We start from the raw sequence: 22107 nt of genomic DNA, 5'->3' as shown, positions 1-22107 counted from the left end.
AAAAATAGACCAAAAGAAAAAAAAAAAGATATGAGTGCCCTGGGTTCAGGTTCTCAACCTGGCAGTTGCGGGAGAAATTTGAGGCTGACACCCTCAGTTTCCGTAAGTCCTGCCCCCATTCTTTGCCAGGAACCCTGAGATTTCCCATTTTCACATAAAATGTCCCTGGCCAGTTTGGCTCAGCGGTTAGAGTATTGGCCTGTGGACCGAAGAGTTGTGGGTTTGATTTCTGGTCAAGGGTGGTAGGTACCTGGGTTGCAGGTTTAATCCGTGGCCCCAGTCAGGTCATGTGGGAGGCAACTAGTCGATGTGTCTGATGTGTCTGTCTCACATAGATGTTTCTATCTCTCTCTTCCTCTTCCCACTCTATCTAAAAATCAATAGAAAAATATCCTTGGGTGAAGATTTAAAAAAAAGCAAGTGCTATGCAAATGAGGCTTCATTGTCTCCCCCTCAACCCCAGGACTGAGGCCCCTTTGCTCACCCTAGGCACTAGACAGGGGGCCACTGAAGAGCAGAGCCCTCCTGGGGACAGGAGCTGTGCTTTGACTGTGGCTGGGTGAGGTGATTTATAGCTGCCTGAGTCTGCCACATTCTGTTCATGGAGGCAACTCCTATTTTACAGCGAAGCAAACAGAAGCTCAGGGTACTTAAGGACACGTGGCTGGAAAGTGCTGGATCAGCCAGCCCCCATTCATTCCCTGATGACATCTCTCAGGGATCTGAAAAGGCAGTGTCAGCTGGCTCAGGGAAAGGGGAGAGTGAGGGCCTCTGCCAGAACTGCAGGATGGGTGTTACTGAGGGCACGGGAGGGACCCTTGGGTTAGAGAAAGGTTGCTAACAAGGGTCTGATTAAAAGCAAAAGTAATTTTATTTCTAATTCTCCCCTTTCTCCTGACCTAGGAAACGAATCAACAAGTATGAGAAGCATCAGCTTTCTAGTGCTAATCTAAAAATAAAAAGGCCTTTCAAAGTGAGAGGCAACAAATGTTTATTTGAGACTAACAAGAATTATTTGGGTATCATTAATTCAGGCAGAAGTCCAGATAGTGTTCTGATTAGGAGACAAAGGCTAGGGGTGTTTATGAGAAAGGCAAGGGGAACAGCTATATCAATAGACGGAATGTGTTTCTGTTGGTGCAGGTAACGTAACACAGTGATGTTAATTCTAAATAATGTTTTTAATTTTCAGTCCAGCTATCATAATAACTGCTTTCTTGTTATCTTTGCAAACAGTTTTTCTGGGGAAACGTTTCCCTAGGTCCAGTCCAACGGTTATTTTGGCCCTGTTTGTGACATTCCAAGTTTTAAGACATAAGACCTTCAAGGCAGGTCCTCTGGCATGGCAGCTCGGGCTCCATTTCAAAGTGGCTTCATTTACATTATTGTTTACCCTGGACTGCCTCAAAATATGGTTCATTTTTTTAAGTAGGGAAGCTACTAATAATGGGACAGGGAGTAACATTTATTGAAAACCAATAAGTGCCCTCTGCTATGCAGGGCCCTCCCTCTATAGTGCTTCATTAAAGACTCCTTTTCTTAATGCATTTACTATGTGTAAAGGTCAGGTACATTCTTAAATAGTGAATAGATTTTGTGGTTTGGTGTGTCTGCCACAGTTAACCAGCTCTGAACACAATTTGTAATTTTTTTCCCCTTATTTTCTTTTTAGCCTGAAAATCTGTTGTACTACAGTCAAGATGAAGAGTCCAAAATAATGATCAGTGACTTTGGATTGTCAAAAATGGAGGGCAAAGGAGATGTGATGTCCACGGCCTGTGGGACCCCTGGCTACGTTGGTGAGGACAGTGTGTGTGTGTCCCTGCATGTCACCTTCATTGGTCCTCTTAAGAATTTGAGGCTGGCACATGATCACAGCTGCCTTCATTTCCCTTGAGAGGAAAGTAAAGAGAGTGAGAGACTCTGGAACGAATTAGGAGGGAAGTGCCTCCCCTTGACACCTATCAAGAGTTGGACAGAAATCTGGTTTGATTTCGGTGTGGGCCTGACTGGAGGCCAGGAGTAGATTAGGTGAAATCCCAGGTTCTGATACCAGAAACGTTGCATCTATACATGTTTTGAAATGCTTTACAGTGGGACCCTGGGATAACGATAAGGTACAGACACAAATAAAACATTTAAAATGTTGAGTTAGAAACTACTAGAAAGAAAATGTTGATAGGAGGACTCTGGTTCAAACCTCAATGAAGTCACTCTCTTGAATTAGCCAGTCTTGATCTGTACTAGAGAAGCCAAGAATGAAAGTTTTCCTTAAAATCAGAAGCCCAGATTTTTCGTACTAAACATAGAGACTGCTGAGAAGGCGGCTGACAGATCTGAGCACATGGATCCTGAGATGCACTTTCTGTCCTCCTAGACCTGGAGAAAGGCCATGGGAACTCTTTGTGAGACTTTCATTGCACGAATATATTCATGCATCCAGCAAATGTATATTAAAGTGCCTGCTATGTACCAGATGCCGTTCTAGGCCCTGAGGAGATGGCAGTGAATAAGACAGATGGGGTCCCTCCCATTATGGAGCTTACAGTTTAATTGGGAGCAACAGAGACTAAACAGAGAAACAGATACATGAATAGGGTTGTTTCAGATCATGATAAGGGCTACAAATACAAAAATAAAACGGGAGCATGTGATAGAGTAATAAGGACACAGAGGGATTGGGACTGGGCTAAGGGGACAGGGAGGAGACTTGGGCAGCCAGCCGTGGGAATTTAGGGAACATAACATTCAAGGTAAGGCATCAGCTTGTACAAAACCCTGAGTGGGGGGAAAAACAGGGAGAGGGCACCGGCTAGAATGTCTGAGAATAGGGTTAAAATTGAGGTTGGAAAAGACTTAGAGAATGGACATTAAGGCTGAATTTTCATCATGTAAACCATGCTGGTCTTTCTTTTTTTTAATCCTCACCTGAGAATATTTTTCCATTTATCTTCAGATAGAGTAGGAGAGAAGGAGGGAGGGAGGGGGAGAGAGAAAGAGAGAGAGAAACATCAATATGAGAGAGACACGTCGATTGGTTGCCTCTTGCACTACCAAGACCAGGGCCAGAGACAGAACCATAACTGAGGCCCATGTCCTTGACTGGACTCGAACCTGCGACTCTTTGGTCCACAGGCTGATGCTCTAACCACTGAGCAAAACCGGCTGGGGCAATGCTGCCTTTCTTAATGAGAACAGAATGCCTGCCCAGAGGAGAGGAAGGGAATGTTATACGACCAGCATCGTTCCTGTGGTCGATCGTAGACCACACTGCCTTTCCTGGAAGGCCGAGGAAAGCAGGCCTCACGTGGGCCTGAGGGCCCAAAGCACAGTGGGAAACCACAGCACAGCCCTACAGGTGTTTGCATGATAATGCTCTTATGTCACAGCTGTTGCATTTTTTTTGTTTTTTAATCCTCACCTGAGGATATTTTTCCATTGATTTATAGATAGAATGGGAGGGAAAGAGGGAGAGAGAGAGAGAAAGAGAAACATCTGTATGAGAAAGACATCGTTTGGTTGTCTCCTGCATGACCCCAGCCGAGGCCAGGATCAAACCTACAACTGAGATTTGTGCCCTTGACAGGGAATTGAATCGAAACTCTTCAATCTGCTGCTTGATGCTCTAACTGCTGAGCCAAACCTGTCAGGGCACAGCTGTCACATTTCTAAAGGAATTCACAGGAGAGGAGAAAATATCAGGCTGAGGGAATAACCTGAGAGGCAAGGAGGTTTAGAGGAAGAGGTAGAGGTGGTGGAAATGTGGCAGGGGACTTGAAGGTGTGCTCAGTGCTGCTTAGCTCTAGACTGTGGCAGGTGGGATTGTGTCCCTGGTTGTGTGTGTGCATCAGGCAGAGAACAGATTGTTCTGATTCTGTTTGAAAGGCCAGCACAGGCCTTGATGAAGATAGTGGCATAGCAAGCCGTCTCTGTTCTAGGAGAATAAAGTGATGGATGCAGCAATAGGTTGGGCCCTAGTGGGACACTTGAAATTGTGGCTGCATCACATGTGTAGATGTATGTCTGAGGGGTGGGGACGGTGGATGGAAATGTGGGTGTGTGTGGTGTGCATGTGGGATTTCTCCAGCTCAGTCCAGGCCATCAGGCAAGCAGCAAATAAGAAATGGATAAACCTTGGCCAGCAGTGGTTAGAGCATTGGCCTATGAACCAAAGGGTTGCGGGTTTGATTCCTGGTCAAGGGCATGTATCTTGGTTGCAGGTTTGGTCTTTGGGGTTGTGCAGGAGGCAGCCAATCAGTGTGTCTCTCACATCAATGTTTCTCTCTCTCTCCTCCCTCCCTTCCACTCTCTCTCTAAAAAAAGAAAAAATTAATGGAAAAATATTTGTGGGTGAGGATTAAAGGAAAAAAAAACAACGGACAAGCTTAGTCTCATTTCTCTTAGAAGATGGAGAGGGAGAAAGCCTGTTCCAACCATAGACGTTAGGAAATGAGAAGGTCTACGATGTCATGGTGTCCAGGGTCCTTGCCAGGGTGGCTCTGCTTCTTCAGCAGTCTGGTGTCCAGGCCACTCTGAGCTAAGCAGCTGAAGAAGCTGTGGTGGCTGCCCAGCATCCCCTTTTGGGACATCAGCTCTGGGGCTACGATTCAGTGTTCGAACAAAAGATGTCCATATTTACATATGCATCATGCTGCTTCATATTTGGCTCTGATGTTGGAAAGCTCTAGCGCTTTCTAAATTGATTTTGCTCCTTTGCATCTTGGCAGAACCCATGGAATGGCAGTTTCTCTGGGTTTCTAAGTGGCTTCCATCATTTGGTCTGATTCTGTTTAGATGTCAGATGCTGATGAGCTGGAAACTGGGAACAGTGTTTAGACGTGGCCCATGTTCTTACTGCCCTAAATGGAGGCAAGTGGAGCCATCCGGTAATTTTCTCATCAGACACCAAGTTTTCTGTGAGTGAGGAGGGGAAGAGGAGAATTGTGGGAGTAGAGTGATTCTGTTTCTTCCTGTTTCAGCACTGAGACTCCTGGAAGACCTTTTAGAACAAGGAAGGGGACACAGTGGGAAGCTCGTGTCTATGTGGGCGTACCTCAGGCAGTGGGCTATTTCCTCCCCTGCAGGCTACATGGCAAACTCCTATTCAGAGCCCTGCTTACATGTTACCCAGCACCCATCTTCTCCTTTGTCATCCTAGTTCTTTTCCTGACCCTTGTCTCATCATGGCTCTGATTTCACGACCTCAGGGTCCATATTTATTTGTGTCTCTTCCCCACCATGCTGTGGGTTTTTCTGGAGTAGAGACTGTGTCTTATTCAGAAGCCCAAGGTTCAGAAAATTAGCAATTTTTCTCTTCTCTTCTCCCCTTCTATTCATTCAGCCTGCATTTATTGAATTCCTGTTATGCACCCTGCACAGTGGTTTGGTGTTAGGAATACAAATATGAATAAGACAGTATCTCTGACCTCAAAATGTGCACAGTCAGTATTACTGTGAGAGACAGAGGGCAAACAGGTACATTGAATAATGTATGGTAAGTACTACATTATTCAACCATTCAAGAACTATTTATTTAGTGCCTACTTTCTGTTCTAGGCAGTGGGGATACATTAGGAAAAAGAAAACCAACAGATAAAGGGCCCCATTCTCATGGTACTTACATTTGAGTGAGAGGGAGACATGATAAGTAAACAGTTATGTATGTTAATTAGTACCTTAGATGGTAAGTGCTCTGGGAAAAATAAAGCAGGCAAGAGATTAGCAAGTTTGTGTGTGTGTGTGTGTGTGGTTGTAGTTTTAGACATGGTGATGAGGACAGCTGTTAGTAAGAAGATGGTGATGCGGTAAAGACTTGACAGACTGAAGGAGCTGGACGTGCTGTTATTTGGAGGAAGGAGTGTTCCAAGGATGGTGCAAAGAGAGTGGGCAGGAGAGTGGGGTGAGCAGAGGGGAAAATAGGGCAGAAAAAGTCAGAGAAGTAATGGGCGAGGCATGTGCAGACCAGGACTATAGGTCATTGTCAAAATTGTTGCTTTCACTCAGGGTGGCAGGAAACCATTAGAAGGTTCTGAGGTAAGGCATGACATGATCTGACTTTTACCAGGATCCCTCTGAGGAGCAGGCTGGCAGAGTGGAAGTGGTGAGAAGTTGTCAGATTCTACACATAACTTGAACATAGTGTCACCAAGATTTGAAAATTGAAAGAGAAATCCAGAGTAATTCCAAGGATTTTTGGGGTGAGCACCTGGAATGGCGTAGCTGCCTTTAATTGAGATGCCTGTGGGAGGAGCAAGTTGCAGAAGTTATCAGGGGCTTGGGTTTTGGTTTGTTAAAGTTTGTAAGGTCCAGGAGGCAGCTGGAATACGAGTCCGGAGTTCTGGAGGGAAATCTAGTCTGGAACTGTACAGTCTGTTCTCATTCCACACGCTAGTTCTGCTCTGTGAAGTCGCTGTGAACACTGAGCTAGTGAGCACTGAGCTCCTGCTCCTGGGGAAAGGCAGGGTTAAGTTCCTGCAGGCCTATGATCACGTTTTCAGCAAATGAGCAATATGTAACCTTGTTTTATGTGTGTTTCTGTTCAAGGACACCTTACATAATATTATTTACATCGAACTCATGGTCAGCAGCACAAGACTCATGCCTGAACAAAACTTGTCAAACACATGCATTTTCTTCATAAGGCACGTCCCAGCCTTCCGATGCTTAGGAACCCTAGACAGCAACTCAGCACTACTTTTGGAGCCCTTTGAAACAGTGAAATCAACAAGACACACAACAATGTGAAGAATGTGGCACTAGCTAGACCAGGAAAGCAATACGTGTTTACAGAGCCAAAATGAGAGGGCTGAGCGTTGCCGTGTGTGACCTCACCTGGGAATGCGCACCTTGGGTGACTCGTTTTGGCCACTCTGCTCACATTCACAAATGACTGCAGAAGCATCATGAGTATGGATTTGGAGGCTACAAATAAATTTTAGCAAGTAGGCAAATTAAAAAAATATGGAATCCGTGAGTAAGGATAGGCTGTATTCTGGGGCTGATAGTCTCTGGAGGCATTTTAAAGCCATGAACCTGGATAAGATCGCCAGCTGGTTGACTATTCAGGGGCGGGGAACCTTTTTTCTGCCAAGGGCCAGTGGATATTTAGAACATAATTTGTAGGCCATACAAAATTATCAGCTTCAAAATCAGCCTGCTATATTTGGTCAGGCTAATTTGGTGAGGCGTGTGATGTCAGCTGGTATTGATTTCGAGGACCTTCTGTGGCCCTTGGGCTGGAATGGCTGGACATTTCCCACTGCTGCTAGATGGAGGAGAGGAAGGGCCCCAGGGCTGAGTCATGGGGACTCTGGGGTCCATGGAGTCAGCAGCAGGTGAAGTAAGGAGAGAACCAGGGGAGTGTGGCATCTGGAAAGTGCTTTAAGTTGGAGAAAGTACCGTGTGTCAGTTGTTGTTAGTAAGTCAAGTAAGACAAAGACTGAGTGAGAATTGATCATTGGATTGGGGACCTTGAATGATGACTTAATTACAATTCATTAGGTCTGTGAGAGCCTGGCTGTCAGAGTAAAGCCAGGAGAAGATGAGACAGGTCTTTGTAAGATGACCCCAGCATGTCAACCCTGAGGTTGGACATAGCCAACCGCGCACCCCCCCCCCCCCCCCCCGGCAGTGGCTGCAAGGTTGGGACACTGGGATCTTGGACAAAGAAGCCACGGCCTCATTTCTGCTGAGCAGTTTTCCATTTGAACAGGGCAGAGCCCAGCCCTGTCTGGCATCTGTGAGAGAAGGGAGAGAGTGCTGTCAAGCCAGGAGCAGAGGGTTGCTGGCTGCTTTTAGATTTAATACAGGCTCCTTCTGGGTAAAAGTGTTGGTTTTAATTTGTGAGCCCTGTTGTTTTGTTGTCATTATTGCCTAAATGACTATTCAACTGAATAGTTAATCTTGCCAACATCAAGATTATTGCTTCAATTTAAATGAGCTCTCTAATAATGAGGAAACCATGAGAAAAGGGCTGTTTATCCAAAGTATCCCTGTGCACATGGTGCCATAGAAGAAGGCAAAGGAATCCTAGCACTCGAACTTTACCCTTCACCCATAGCAGCTGCCCAGATCTTACACGCCTTTTATAAGGAGCCATGCCCCTTGCAGATTGTCACAGCACCAATAACAGGAGATGTGGGCCTCTCTCCATCCACGTGTGTTGAGTTCCCGCTACAGGCAGCACAGAGAGCCCCTCTAGTGCAGGATGGCAGGTGGGCAGCACAGATGCACACAAGCATGTTTCCTGTATCAAGTCCCTGGCAAAGTTCAGAAGCAACAGCACAACTACAGGTGAAATAGATCAGCAAGGATTTGAAGGAGGCAGGATTTGAAGGAAGAGAAGAACTCAGGGGTAGATGAGAGTTACAGATGCAGGCAAGCAGGAGAATGAAGGCCCAGAGTCACGAAGTGATTCTTGTATGGTCTGAGAGAAATGAGCAGGCTCATGTAGCATGGAGGGAGGACATGCATAAATACTTGGAGAGAATTTAGGAGAAATGATGGGACCATCTGGTGAAAATCAGCTCATCAGGATAACATGGTGACCATCAATATGATATTGACCTGGATTTAGATCCATTTAATTGAGTTGGGTAGAACATTCCCCTTGGCATCACCAATAAGAGAGAGAATCAGCCATGGCCAGTTTGGCTCAGCGGTTAGAGCGTCGGCCTGCAGTCCAGAGAGACCCGGGTTTGGTTCCTGCTAAGGGCGTGTACTTTGGTTGCGGTTTGTCCCTGGCCCTGGTTGGGTTGTGCAGGTGGCAGCCACTCAATGTGTCCCTTTCACGTCAATGTTTCTCTCTTTCTTCCTCTCTCTCCCTCCCGCTCTATCTGAATAAAAAATGGAAAAATGTCCTCGGTTGAGGATAAAAAGAAAAAAAGAGAGAGAATGAATCAGAGCTAAGAAGGTTAGGAAAATTACTGCCCTGCAAACATTTATTAAAACATCCAAATGGGATCTCCTGAATCACTGAATAGAAACAGTAAATCACAGAAAGCACCCATTTCAGTCATGAAATTGATGAGGCTAAAGACGACGAACCTATTTCTGTTTGGTAAAGGAAAACCTATTGTCTTTATTTATTTATTTATTTATTTATTTACTTATTTTTACCTGAGGACATTTTTCCATTTTTTGTTCAGATAGAGCAGGAGGGAGAGAGAGGAAGAGAAAGAGAGAGAAAAAAACATCGACGTGAAAGGGACACATTGAATGGCTGCCTCCCACACGACCCAACCAGGGCCGGGGACAAACCGCAACCAAGGTATATGCCCTTAGCAGGAATCGAACTCAGGTCTCTCTGGACCGCAGGCCGACGCTCTAACCACTGAGCAAAACTGGCCAGGGCTGTTTTATTTCTTGATATTGCTGGGGCGGTGGAGGCTGTCACTGCTTTGTGATGTGTTTGAATTACATGGTGCTTCTTTTTTCATCGAGCCTTGTCGAGTGATGATCCATCCCTTTGCTGTATTTCATTTGGAGTACACACCAGCAGCCACACTCTTTCATTACAGGGTTCTACTCAGAAACAGGAAAGAGATTTCTGGCTGGCCCATCATGTACATAAACAGAACCCTGTCATGGTTCTGTAGATGGGGGCTAATTGTATGTTCCTAAAGCTGTGGGGAGGGAGTCCTTCTAGCCTGCACAGACATTGCAGAGGGCTTTGGTCTAGCTCTGGTTATGTGAGAGCTTGGAAACCAGTGCTTCCTGCCAGCCCGGTGTTGGGATGAGGACCTCTGTTCTCAAAGCCACCCAGCCTATGGTTGGGGGCATTCATAGCAGTGGGACTTGAATACAAGTATCTCTGCTATCAGTTAATATGAGGGAGTCCTGGGCCCTTCATGTAAACTCTTGGGCCCTTCTCAGTTTCTCGTATATAACCTCCATGACTTTTCCTGCTTCTACCATTAGGTATTTCTATAGCTGTGTGACTTGGCATCCTTTAGGTATATTGCCTGTCATTTTTCCCATCTTCACCCAGAACAGAAAAGAACAATGGGATTGAATTGATTGACATCACCCCTTTCTGTCCTCTGCAGCAACCTAAGTCGGGGCCATTCCTTTCCTCTTTTTTCATGGTTAATCTGTTCCCTTTAATCCTCACTCTTCTGTGTAGCTGTTTTCCCCCACAGAACTTGATTTTTATTTGTTCATTTAAATATTACTTTTTTGTACCCATCTGTAAGCATCACGTCATTGTTCTCATTCTCTCAGACCATTAGTGTTGAAACAGGATTTTATATAACTGACAAATTGGCATACTGGGCACACACAGGTGGGCGGAGGACTCAGATAAGGACTTTTCTCTTTCCTTCTCTCTCAGCAGCTACTCAGTGACAGCCGGCCTGAAGCATTTTATCACACTGGGTGCTGTGACCAAATCTCATTTGTTGGAGAGGACAGGGCCCCCTAAGTGGGGGGACGTGTAGAGCCTGCTCCTTTTATTACCCTTGACATGTGAACATGGATGGGTACAGAAGCTCACTATCAGAACGTGGGCAAAGTAAGCCCAGTCCTGCCTTGGAGGAGTCCCCACTCCACACATGTCCAGCCCCACTAGCTTGCTCCTAACACTTTTGTTGTTAGTCCTCACTTGAGGGTATTTTTCCATTGATTTTTAGAGTAGAAGGAAGGGTGGGAGAGAGAAACATCAATGTGAGAGAGAGACATTGATTGGCTGTCTCCCGCACGACCCCAGCTGGGGTTGGAGTTGAACCTGCAACCCAGGTACGTGCCCTTGACTGGGAATTGAACCTGTGACCCTTCAGTCAGAGGGCCCATGCTCTAACTGCTGAGCCAAACTAGCCAGAGCTAGCTCCTAACACTTTTAAAGCATTTCACATCCTTTTGGAATTCATTAATGCTCCTCTCGATCTTTGATATCCGGATGGAGTCTCATAGTTTCTAAACTGGTACCATTCTGTTATGATGGAGAGGAGAAGGGAAAACAGTATTTTTTGTAACTTAGTAATCTTTTTTTTCTATTAGTGACTAAAAGCCAAAACATTGGAATGCTCTACCTGTCTTTGTTTTTTCATTTTATTTTATTTTTTTATCCTCACCCGAGGACATCTTTCCATTTTTTGTTCAGATAGAGTGGGAGGGAGAGAAAGTAACAGAGAGAGAGAGAGAGAGAAACATCGATGTGAAAGGGACACATCGAGTGGCTGCCACCTGCACGACCAACCAGGGCCGGGGACAAACTGCAACCGAAGTACGTGTTCTTAGCGGGAACCGATCCCGGTTCTTTCTGGACCACAGGCCGACCGACGCTTTAACCGCTGAGCCAAACCGGCTAGGGTTCTTTGTTTTGAAGTGTCACTTCTTATTGGTTTTCAGAAGATAGGATAGGCTTAAGTGCAAAGCAGACATCCCATTGCAGTTCCGGCAGTTTAGGCGGAGGCTGAATCTTGGGAAAACCAGTAAGGGACATATCTCAGGGTTCTTTGTTGACACACTGCTCTGAAACACCTTCCTCATCCCACTAGATTCTAGGTCCCCCACACTTTAACTGCCACCACCCTCTCGTTTTCCACTCCCTTTCCGTTCCTTTGCCTCACTCCCCCCCACTAGCCACATTTTGACTTTGGTAGCATTTGAATAGTAATCCAGGTCGGATCAGAATGGTAATTATAAAGGATGGTGCTTTAATGGGGACTTTTTTATGCCTGTGGTAAAATTTATGAGGCTACTAGGAATCAGAGTGAGGTGCTCTTTTGCGATGGGTTTTGAGTACATTACAACTCTACGGGAAGGATAGAAAGAGAACACAGGTGTCAAGAAACTTCTGCTCTCTTAACTTTGGGTTGAAGACAGACCACAGGCCAGGAGTTATTCTGTATTTCAGTTGTATTTTTGTTTGCCAGTAATATGAATTTCAATACCCTTAACCCAGGTGATGCAACACCTTTTTAAGATACTCAGGGTAAAACCCCTTACTAATCTGTTTTTTTCTCTTTTAATACCCCTGCTGCTGAAAATTTTACTATTGACAGGAAGCAGATCTGACTGAGCACATTCAGTATTACCTTCTTGTTATAATGCAGTTCTTACCGAGGTCCAATTCTCCTCTAAAATGTCTGCCTGAATTTTATTTTCCTTGATCTTAAGAATTGTATTTACCCTCTCTGAACAGGCTACAGCTGGGCAGAGCTGTGTTCCTTCTCACCACCTGTAGAAGTTCCTCAGGGGCAGCAAGACTGTCTAGGATCCAAGTGCCTAGTCCTGGACACAAATCCCTGGTGGCATTCCTTAACACAGGGACCACATACAGCTCTCAGCTGAGATCTTTTCCATAAAGGCCTAACTCCAAGAAAAGAAACTGAAGGGTGGAAAGATAGAGAGTTCTCCGAGATAATACTGGCACAGAGCCAGGCCATGATTCTGTCCTCTGAGTCAGTGCTGATTCTGAGGTGACAGAGATCTGATGGTGCCACTCTGTGCACAGTCTTACTGTTTTTAAGGCACTCCCATAGAGTTCATGCCACCTGCTTCTCTGCCAGGCTCCTTCCTGTAAAGACCCCATCACATTGCCTAGCCTGTCTGCAGAGAGTTTGAATCCAGACCCCCCGCCCCAGGTTTTGTGGTGTGCTTTTACGGGCCACTTGGGAAGAGCCATGGTATTAAAAGAAGCCTTTAGGACCTCTGGCCCATGACTGACTCATCGCTTAGGGCCTTTTCCTCCCCACTGTGATATGCATGAAGTTCCAGTCAAATGCCTTTCTCCTTGGCCTCTGCTGGGAGGTGAGGCCAGCTAGCAAGAGAAACAGATGAACCTTCACCTAAGCCATGGGCCGGCAAGTCGCCTGCGTGCCAGCCTCTTCTTGCTGACATCATAGGATATGTGGCAAGTTGGGCATTTTAAGCCCATTTTCGAAGGCAGAACAGGTAGAGCTGCTGTTAATATTAGTGTTTGGTCAGCTCTATCTCAGCAGGTAGGGGAGATGGCAGGAGTTTCACACACTCCAAAGAAGACTTAGGGAAAAAATTAGAATATGCCCATTTTTATAAGTAGTCTTCTGGAACAATTTTTTCTAACCTCCCTTTAAAAAATAATTATAACTGAGGCCAATGAAAACAAGATTGGTTAGAGCTGGGCATTGCATCCTTATAACTACTTAAAGGATAGAAGAGAACACAGGGTAATGGAGAGGGTAATCTTGATGACTCCTGGCCTGGAGGTACGAGAGGGTAGGATGGGGGGTTGAGGGTGGCAGAGAGCCCAGGAGAGAGAATTTGGAAGTAATACATCCTCCCTGTTGCCTTAGTAAATGCAGGTCCATAAAAGTGCCATGGTAAGCTAGAGTTCTACAGCCATCAAGGGAATCTCTAATTTTATGACAAATTGTCCTTGTTTTCATAGCATTGTCTGCCCACAGTGATGAACAGGCGATTCCTGGGTTGCAGTGTCTAGAATGCTGCCAGGATAGAGTGGGGACTATGAAGACAGGTTGGTGATTAAGTGAGAAAAATGTCAGTAACTAAATGAACAAAGGAACCAGCTGGGTGGGAGGTTTACGATTCAAGTTCTCACGCCATGCCCTTCCACTGGGCCAGGTCGATCCTGACTTCGAAGGTTTTAATCAAAAGGGTGAAAATCTTCATTTGTGAACCACTTCCATTATGTTAAGGTAGAATCAGGAGAAAATACCAAATTATATCAAGGATCTCTGCATCCTTATTTCTAGAAAATAATACAACCTAAATTCTGCTTTTGCTTTTTTTTCTCACATAATAACTACCACTAATTATATCTATGACTTTTTGTGTGCTTATTTCCTGTAAGCCACATAAAAATTCTAAAAGTTAGACTCTATTAATGTTCCCATTTTACAGATGAGCAAACTGGAAGTTTAGAAGAGGGATTAAATGACTTGGCCAATCTCACAAATATAGTAAGTGGTGGATCCTAGGTTTCGTTTCCTTCACTGAAAAGTCAATGTGCCTCACTATTTAAAACTTCTAAAATTCAGGCAACTAAAGTTGTTTTAAGTTAAAATAGCCTAAATCCAGACAACCATTTCACATCTTCACCTCTCACTGAATTCTACAATGATTCTTCTACCTCTCCTACTACTTATCTTTACACCTGTTACTTTCTTAGAATACCTGAGGCACATTTTCACAGCACCACTAACCTCAGCAATCCTCCCCGCCCCCCCGCCCTCTACATCTTTCCCATTCTTTCTGTTTGCATCATCTATATCATTTGACTATTGGAGGTAATATATTCTTTCCCTGAATATCTTTAGAATTTTATTTAGAGAAAGTTTAGTATTTTCAGAGTTTTATTTAGAGTGAGTTAAACTCAAAAATTAATTAACACCTCTCTTGCCCTGGCCGGTTTGGCTCAGCAGTTAGAACGTCGGCCTGTGGTCCAGAGAGACCCAGGTTCGGTTCCCGCTAAGGGCACGTACCTCAGTTGCAGTTTGTCCCTGGCCCTGGTTTGGTCATGTGGGTGGCAACCACTTGATGTGTCCCTTTCGCATCGATGTTTCTATCTGAACAAAATATGGAAAAATGTCCTCGAGTGAGGGTAAAAGAAAAAAAAAATTAACACCTCTCCTGCCCGGCCATTGTGGCTCAGTGGTTGAGTGTCGACCCATGCACCAAGAGGTTACCATTTCAATTCCCAGTCAGGGTACATGCCCAGGTTGTGGGCCCAATCCTCAGTGGGGGCATGCAGGAGGTGGCCAATCGATGATCTCTCTCATCGATGTTTCTGTCTCTCTCTCTCTCTCTCCCTCCCTTCCTTGCTAAAAATCAAAAAAGAAAAAAAAAATTTAAAAAAGAAAAAAATACCTCTCCCATCTTGCCACAATCTTGTCTTGGCCTGATCATTGTCCTCGGGAAGGCAGCTGAGGCTGTATTACTTCTGTGGCTTGTTTCTACACTCAGTGCTCAGAACATCAGTGCCATTGGTGCAGGGGTCAGGTCTGCCTTCTTCACCCCATAATCCCTGTGCCTGAAACGGGATCCAACCCATTAAATGATTGCATAAAGGGAGAAACACTACCTGAGTGCTGTTGTTCTGGACCAGGGGTTTTCATTTTCTCTCATGGAGGGCTGCCCCCTCCTAATTGTGTCCCCGTGCTTTGCCAACTAGAAGTGGTTATCTTAGAAATACTGAGAAGAGAGGTACTCAAACATCCATAGAGGAGAACAAATTGCCTTGAACATGAGCTTGTGAGCTTGATGACAGGGTGAGGTCTCAATTTTCTTGTCTCTCTGCAGAAACTCCTCTTCAGCACACCTTGAGAGTGCAGGAAAAGGGGAATTTCTTTTTCTACTTTATAAGAGCCTTAGGATTTATTATTATGGCCCCCACCTTCACCCCCACAAGACACTCTCCTTGTTTCCAGTTCCACTTGGTTAAGCTGTTTCCTCTCTCTTTTTCAGTAAAGGAAATGGGCCATTTCATTGTTTTAAAAAACAAGATGAAAAGTTTCTTAAATTTTCTATTTTCTTTTTGCAATTTCTGGAGTCCTTCCCTTTACCAGGAATCCTTGCTCTAAATCAATATAATACAGCTTGGTTTATGGAAGATGTTTCCTACCAAGCGGAATTTTCCACCATGGGTTATGAGTGAACCTCACAGCAGTAAATTCAATTATTTTACATTTTAAACCTGCCATTTCACGGAGGAGTGTGAGTGGAGCCTGGGGCTGAGAAAGGCCGCCCCTGTCCATGGACCATCTGTCTGTGCAGAACTTCAGCAGCTCGGAGATGGTCTTCTGAGGCTGCAGGGTTTCTGTGGAGATTAACATATTTACTGGTGTAAACAAAACAAGTCAACAGGGTGCTTTTTCTGTCAGGAATGGCCAAGAAAATGGAATTAATGGCCCTCAAGATTTGATTAGGAAGGAGGTTCTGAGAGATCAGTTAACAGAATATCTTTTCTTCCCGTTAACCCTAAAACTAGAAATTCTGAAGTCCCTTTGAAAGGTTTTAAATGGAGGGCAGCATGAGTGACAAACACCTGCACACAGAAAACTGAGACTAAACCTGCCTCTTTGATTCCCAAAGTTCATGTCAGAAATCATTTGCTTAAGGACAGGTATTTAGTAATTGATCTTGTCTTGGCCTAGCAGGTACTTCCCAATTAACAGTTGAATTCTAAAATTCATTTGTCACCCTCTCTGTCTCATTTTATTCCCATTTCCCCTCCCCTTGTATCTACTCACCAAAAGTATTTGAGGCAGCTAAGTTTATTTGTGAGTCACTTGTATGGAGTTTAGAAAATGTTTCTTATAGTAGTGGTGGTGACCCAGCCGGTGTGGCTCAGTGGTTGAGCATCAACCATGGACCAAGAGGTTTCGAGTTCAGTTCCCGGTGGGCATGTGCCCAGGTTGTGGGCTCGATCCCCAGTGTGAGGAGTGGGGTGCAGGAGGTAGCCAATTGATATGTCTCTCTCATCAATGTTTCTGTCTCTCTCCCTCTCTCTCTAAAAATCAATAAAAACATATTTTAATGGATTTATATATTTTATATATATATATATGTATATATGTATATATATATATAAATAAATAGTGGTGTGTGTGTGTGTGTTGAGTAAGTTTGGTTCAGTTGAACAACCAGAATGCGCTAAAACCTGAATTTGACAGTGAGATTCACACAGCAATGAATGGATGCATGAGGTACTGTAGGAGCATACGAGAGAGCTAGTGTTTTATAGGATTTTGCTGCGTGGCCCTGGGAACCCAGTTGTCATGCCCAACATATGACAGCCCCGGTAGAGCTGCCTTCACCCCAACCCTACTTTCTCCACCTCTGAAAGACTGCCCTTGGCCAAGCCTAAGGGATAGTCAGAAGGTTGGACCTGCTACCTATCTTCATGTGTCCTTTTAGTACCTCCAGGTGGGTTTCTCTGCTTCCTCTGATGGCCACTGACAGCCCCCCCGGGATTGTGCCTTGACATGCACTCGAGGAATGTGTGTGTGCCTTCTCTAGTTGAGTCTTTTCCTTCTGCCATGGATGTACCAGGAGACTAAGTCCTTTCCTGCTCTGCCTGGAGGCTTAGGGCATCATAAACCAGCCACAGTGCCTTTTACTGACTACTCTCTTTGCCAGTAGCTCCAATTAAGTTATTTCAATTAAAAGCCTCCCTCTATTAGAAGGTGTGGTGGTGGTGAGAGTCCTTGCCAACTGCCCACTACACAGGAGTTGTGCTGGGTACAATTAGAAGAGAAAATTATTTCCCCTTGATTACGAAGTTCTTTGGCACATGCAGACCGTGTTGGGGCAGAGGTGGAATTGTGGTATGCCTCAGAGAACCCTTATCACTTCACAAGGCTCCAGATGGATTGTGCTCTGGACCTTCTTAGCCTAGAAGCTCATTTGTCTTCTGAAAGTGTGTAAATTGGACGCTATGACTTTTGAGAATTACAGCAGAAGTCTAGCCAGTGGTGTAAGATGGATAACACAATACAAGGGAGTTTGGCCAGTTCTTAAAGTGGAAACTGGTCTCTAAAAAGACCCGAGTGAGCAGTGGACTCTCCCAGTGGGACATGCTATGGAAAGGGATCAAAAAAATAATAGGAGATGGGCCAAAAAACTTGGTGAATTAAACATCTGGGGAAACACAATGGGACCAACTGCAGAACACAGATTAGGAGAGAAAATAGCCCAGCTGATCTCAGGGGTTCATGATAATTTGGCCACCATATCAGACTGTTATAAGGGTTTTAAGAGTTGCCTGAAAAAAAATTTTTTTTCAAGAATTACTATGAGATGAAAAGTAGCTATTTAAAGTAACGTAGGTAGGCTTGTTCAAACAATGTCCCAAAGAAAATTTGGTTCCAGGAATCACAAGTGAAATCAGACTTAAGACCATTAGTATGTGTGCCATGGTGTGATTTTTAAAACATTTCAGGTTGGTGAGAATAATATTTCCAAATCAATTGGCTTTGTCTTTATTGTTATTATATTATACTTCCTGCTTCATCCTCTGCATTTCCAGTACAATTAAGACCCCACGAGAAGGAAAATGGTTTACCTGCCTCTAATTAATTAAAGAATGTTTATATTTTATTGTCGATATAACCCAGATAAGACATAATACCAAAAAGAGTAAGAAATGTTTGGCAGGTGCACACAGGCTTCCACCCCCAATATGTGACCCTGATATGTGACCCTGATATTTGGTAATCCCCTAATATCCATGTGCTGACCCTGGCATCATTTCGTCACTTGCCATAATAGAAGTGTCTGAGAAAGATCCAGAAATCTTTTTTTTAAACCACATACTTGATGTTATAAACTTTCCCATTTAAACAAAATCCCATATTTAAAAAATTATATAAGTGTCTTCTGTGGCTTCAAGAATGTTAACTTCTCAAGTGACATTCAAGGTCCAGGTTGCATAAACTTGCTTTCTAAGTCTGTGCAGTGCCTTGCACGATTCTCTAAAATGATGAGTTTGCCAAAGTGAAGGTGAAATGCTTGACGTGTGCCCCCTGGGCATGCGGGCTTCTGGAAGAAGCCGTGTCCTTTTTCCTGTGGGTCTCTGAACAATAGATGGTAGCCAGTACTTTCCTCTTTCTAACTGATGATGGCAACAAGGAGGAGGAGGATGCTCTTTTAAAGAACTGTCCCTCCCACATCCACAGCACGGAACTGTGAAGAGGGAGCACTCGAGAGAATACAGTATTAGCTCCTCCTTGGAGCGAGGCCTGGTTTGCAGGGGCCATGTCTCTTTTCCCCCTTCACATCGTGGCTCAGGATGCACCCAGCCTTTGCTCATTAACAATGGAATCAGCTGTCAGGGGTGCTGACAACTTCCTTCTCCACATTCCTGTCGCCTGTGGCATGGTGCATCACATGAGTTTGTGCTTGAAATCCTGTGCAGAGTTCCTTGGGCCTCTGTGCTCTTTGACATCTTGTTCTGTGGAGTGTCTGGGCCAGGCTGGCTCTCCCTCTCCCTCAAGAGCCCTGCAGACATCAGCTTGGCTCTATGCTCATGACACCTGCCATCAGCTCTGCCGGGAGGCGAAGATGGGTCAGACATTGCTCTGTGAGCCTTCTCTGACTCTTTTGAACTTTTCATCAGGCCACAAGGTTGGCCCTGGAGGCTCAGAAATACACTGTGGCCACTCAGACCAGAACATCAGCCCAGAGAGAGCATACTTCCTAAATCAGCAAGACATTTACGGTGGTAAATGGCTTCCTTTTGTTTCCATAACAGAAACGTCTGAGAAACATGCTCTTAACAGTTAAGGGAAAAGGAAGTATCTATGCAGCCAGCTCCCAATGATCTAAGGGCCACTTCTCCAGCTTTTGAGTTCCCTTGCTTTATAGACCTGTCTGTCCTTTTGCTACTGTGTTCAGGGTGAACGTTACAAGGAAAGAATGTACACATGTATTTATGTTGCTCTTGTTTAAAAGAAAACAGTCTGATTGGAAGTCCAGAGGAATTGGGGCTGAAACCTAAAATTAGATTTGGGGATTACCTGTGAATTATATTTCTTGCCATCATCACTAGAAACACTCTGCAATAGCTTGTTTACTTCCCTATTCTTGCTCAGGAAGATTTATCTTCAACAGAATGAAAGAGAGGATTTTGCTGTTAGTTTCTCCGCACAGGACTTTTCCTGCAGACTGAAGAAACTCTGACCTTAGCAATCAGTGCATTCCCATGGAAAGAGCCGGGAAAAGGGTGAGGCTGACTGGTTCATAGCTACTGTGTAGTGTCAGAAAACAGACTTCTCTGAGGCTCATTTTTCTCTCTGTCAGGTGCAGATGAGGGTAATTGTCAGAGCTGTTGACAGGATCACAGTAGAAAATGTGTATGAATGACTAGCCCGAGACCCAGTCACTGCAGGCACTTAGTTTGGGTTAGGTCCCTTGGAGAGGACGTTGGTGTGTTGCCCACTTCCCTGCTGGAAGATCTGGGCAAGTTGTTGACCTCTCAGTCCCTCTGTGCCCTCACTGTAACATGGGGATAATGATGGTAAAGATAATTAAGCTCTTACCCCCGTGGACATTGGGAGTAAGTGAGGTAATGCATCCCAAATACATAGAACACATAATTCAGCCCATGATGAGTGCCTTGTAAGCCATAGCTAATTCAGTTTCTCTACCCTGTTAATTTTTCTGGAAAGTCTATGTTAGAGACACCTCAATCAGATATATTTGGGTAAAAAGGAGATTTTGCTTGTGAAGAAGATTTACTGTGTTTTTTTTTTTTTGTATTTACTCTTTGCATAAATATTTATGGCAAATATTACTGGGTGCCAGACACTGGGTGGTTGTTCAACACTGGGCTGTCACCACAGGGCCAGGAACAGGAATTGTGGGAATAATATAAAATAAGTCCATCCCCTGGGATGGATGACTCTTGATGAACGGTGGGTTAGGACCAAGGACGTGAAATGAAATAGCATTTTTCCTATTTCACCAATGAGAAAATAAAATGACAGTACTGGCAGATAACCCACCCAAAATCAGGCCTAATACAGGGTTCCCAAAGACCAGATTTTAGGTCTAACCTCTACTCGATTGTAAGATGCATGAAGGCAGAGGGAGGGCTTCACAGTAGTGTCCCACAGCACCTGCGAAGCCCCTGCACAGGGGCCAGAAACTCCTCCTCGAACGGAATTGATCTGAGGGGAAGCCACACCGCAGGCGCCAAACAGAATATACCTTTCTGTGACTCAGTTCGGTCTGAGTAAAACATTAACATAACATAGTCACCAATTAAGTATTTGTTGATTGATTCATTGTGTTTGATTGATAACTCTAGTTACACACACACACACACACACACACACACACGCCCTCATTTTTCTCTTTTAGAAAAGCCAACAAATAAAACAGGTCATACATCTCTGCTCAGTTTTTAGAATCACACATAGTTTAGCCCAAGTAGCAGACTGAAAGAGGAAAAAAAATGTCTTATGTAACAGACATTTAAATTGTCAGGCTTGTGTCTCTCCTTTGTCATTTCATAGCTCCTGAGGTCCTCGCCCAGAAACCTTACAGCAAAGCTGTTGACTGCTGGTCCATCGGGGTGATTGCCTATATCTTGTAAGTATTGCTTGCCACCTTGGCTTCTTTTTTCCCCCCCTTTTTTTTTTATTGTGGCAAATAGACATCAAATTTACCATTTAACCACTTTTAAGAGTACAGTATTAAATATATTCATATTGTTGTGCAACCATCACCACCATCCAGTTCCAGAACCTTTTCATCTTCTCAAATCAAAACTCTGTCCCCATTAAACACTAACTCCCCATTTCCCCCCACCCTGGCCCCTGGCAACCACCATCCTACTTTCTGTCTATGAGCTTTACTGACTCTAGGTTCCTCATGTAAGTGGAATCACACAGTATTTGTCCTTTTGTGTTTGGCTTATTTTACTTAGAATAATGTCCTTAAGGTTTGTCCATGTGGTAGCATGAGTCAGAATTTCTGTTTTTGAGGCTGAATAGCATTCCATTTTGTGTATATGCTACATTCTATTTATCCATTTGTTAATCAATGGACACTTGGGTGGTTTCCACTTTTTGGCTATTAGGAATAACATTGCTATGAACATAGGTGTATAAATGTCTATATTAGTCCTGATTTCAATGCTTTTGGGTTTATACCCAGAAGGGGGATTGCTGGATATGGTAACTCTTTGTTTACCTTTTTGAGGAACCTCCATACTGTTTCCCAAAGCAGTATTTATACCCCAGTTTTCCAACCCCAAGAGCAATGCACAAGGGTTCTCATTTCTCCACATCCTTGTCAGCACTTGTTATTTTCCATTTTCTTATAATAGCTGTCCTCATAGGTATGAAGTGGTATCTCCTGTGGGTTTGGCTTGCATTTCTCTTATGGCGAATGATGGTGAGCACACCTTGGCTTTTCTGGGGATGCACACACTGTGACAATATTAGGACGTCCCCAAAAGAGGTCACAATGAGAAAAAATGTGATGAAAACCAGAATTTAGCCTTTGCACTCCTCATTTCTTCTCAGCTCACTTATCGCCACTATCTGGGAAATGCAGTCATAGGGCATAGGCTTGTGGCAATTATCTCAGGATGATCAATTTTGGATTTTATTGCTATGTTTTATTTTGCTTAAGTCTACTGTAAAGTTATTTTTTTTATCA

General features: G+C 44.3%; 1 protein-coding gene across 1 annotated transcript in view; it reads left to right on the top strand.

The window, feature by feature from the left end:
- Positions 1–22107, top strand: part of CAMK1D (calcium/calmodulin dependent protein kinase ID) — a 411239-nt gene that overhangs the window by 352339 nt on the left and 36793 nt on the right. Inside the window, exons 5-6 of the mRNA XM_036242307.1 lie at positions 1673–1799; positions 20958–21033. Of these exons, the coding sequence (XP_036098200.1) occupies positions 1673–1799; positions 20958–21033 (203 nt within the window). The remainder of the gene's footprint in view (positions 1–1672; positions 1800–20957; positions 21034–22107) is intronic.

Source organism: Molossus molossus, unplaced genomic scaffold (assembly GCF_014108415.1).
Source record: "Molossus molossus isolate mMolMol1 unplaced genomic scaffold, mMolMol1.p scaffold_m16_p_1, whole genome shotgun sequence".
Taxonomy (NCBI): domain Eukaryota; kingdom Metazoa; phylum Chordata; class Mammalia; order Chiroptera; family Molossidae; genus Molossus; species Molossus molossus.
This window is presented reverse-complemented; position numbering and strand designations above follow the sequence as displayed.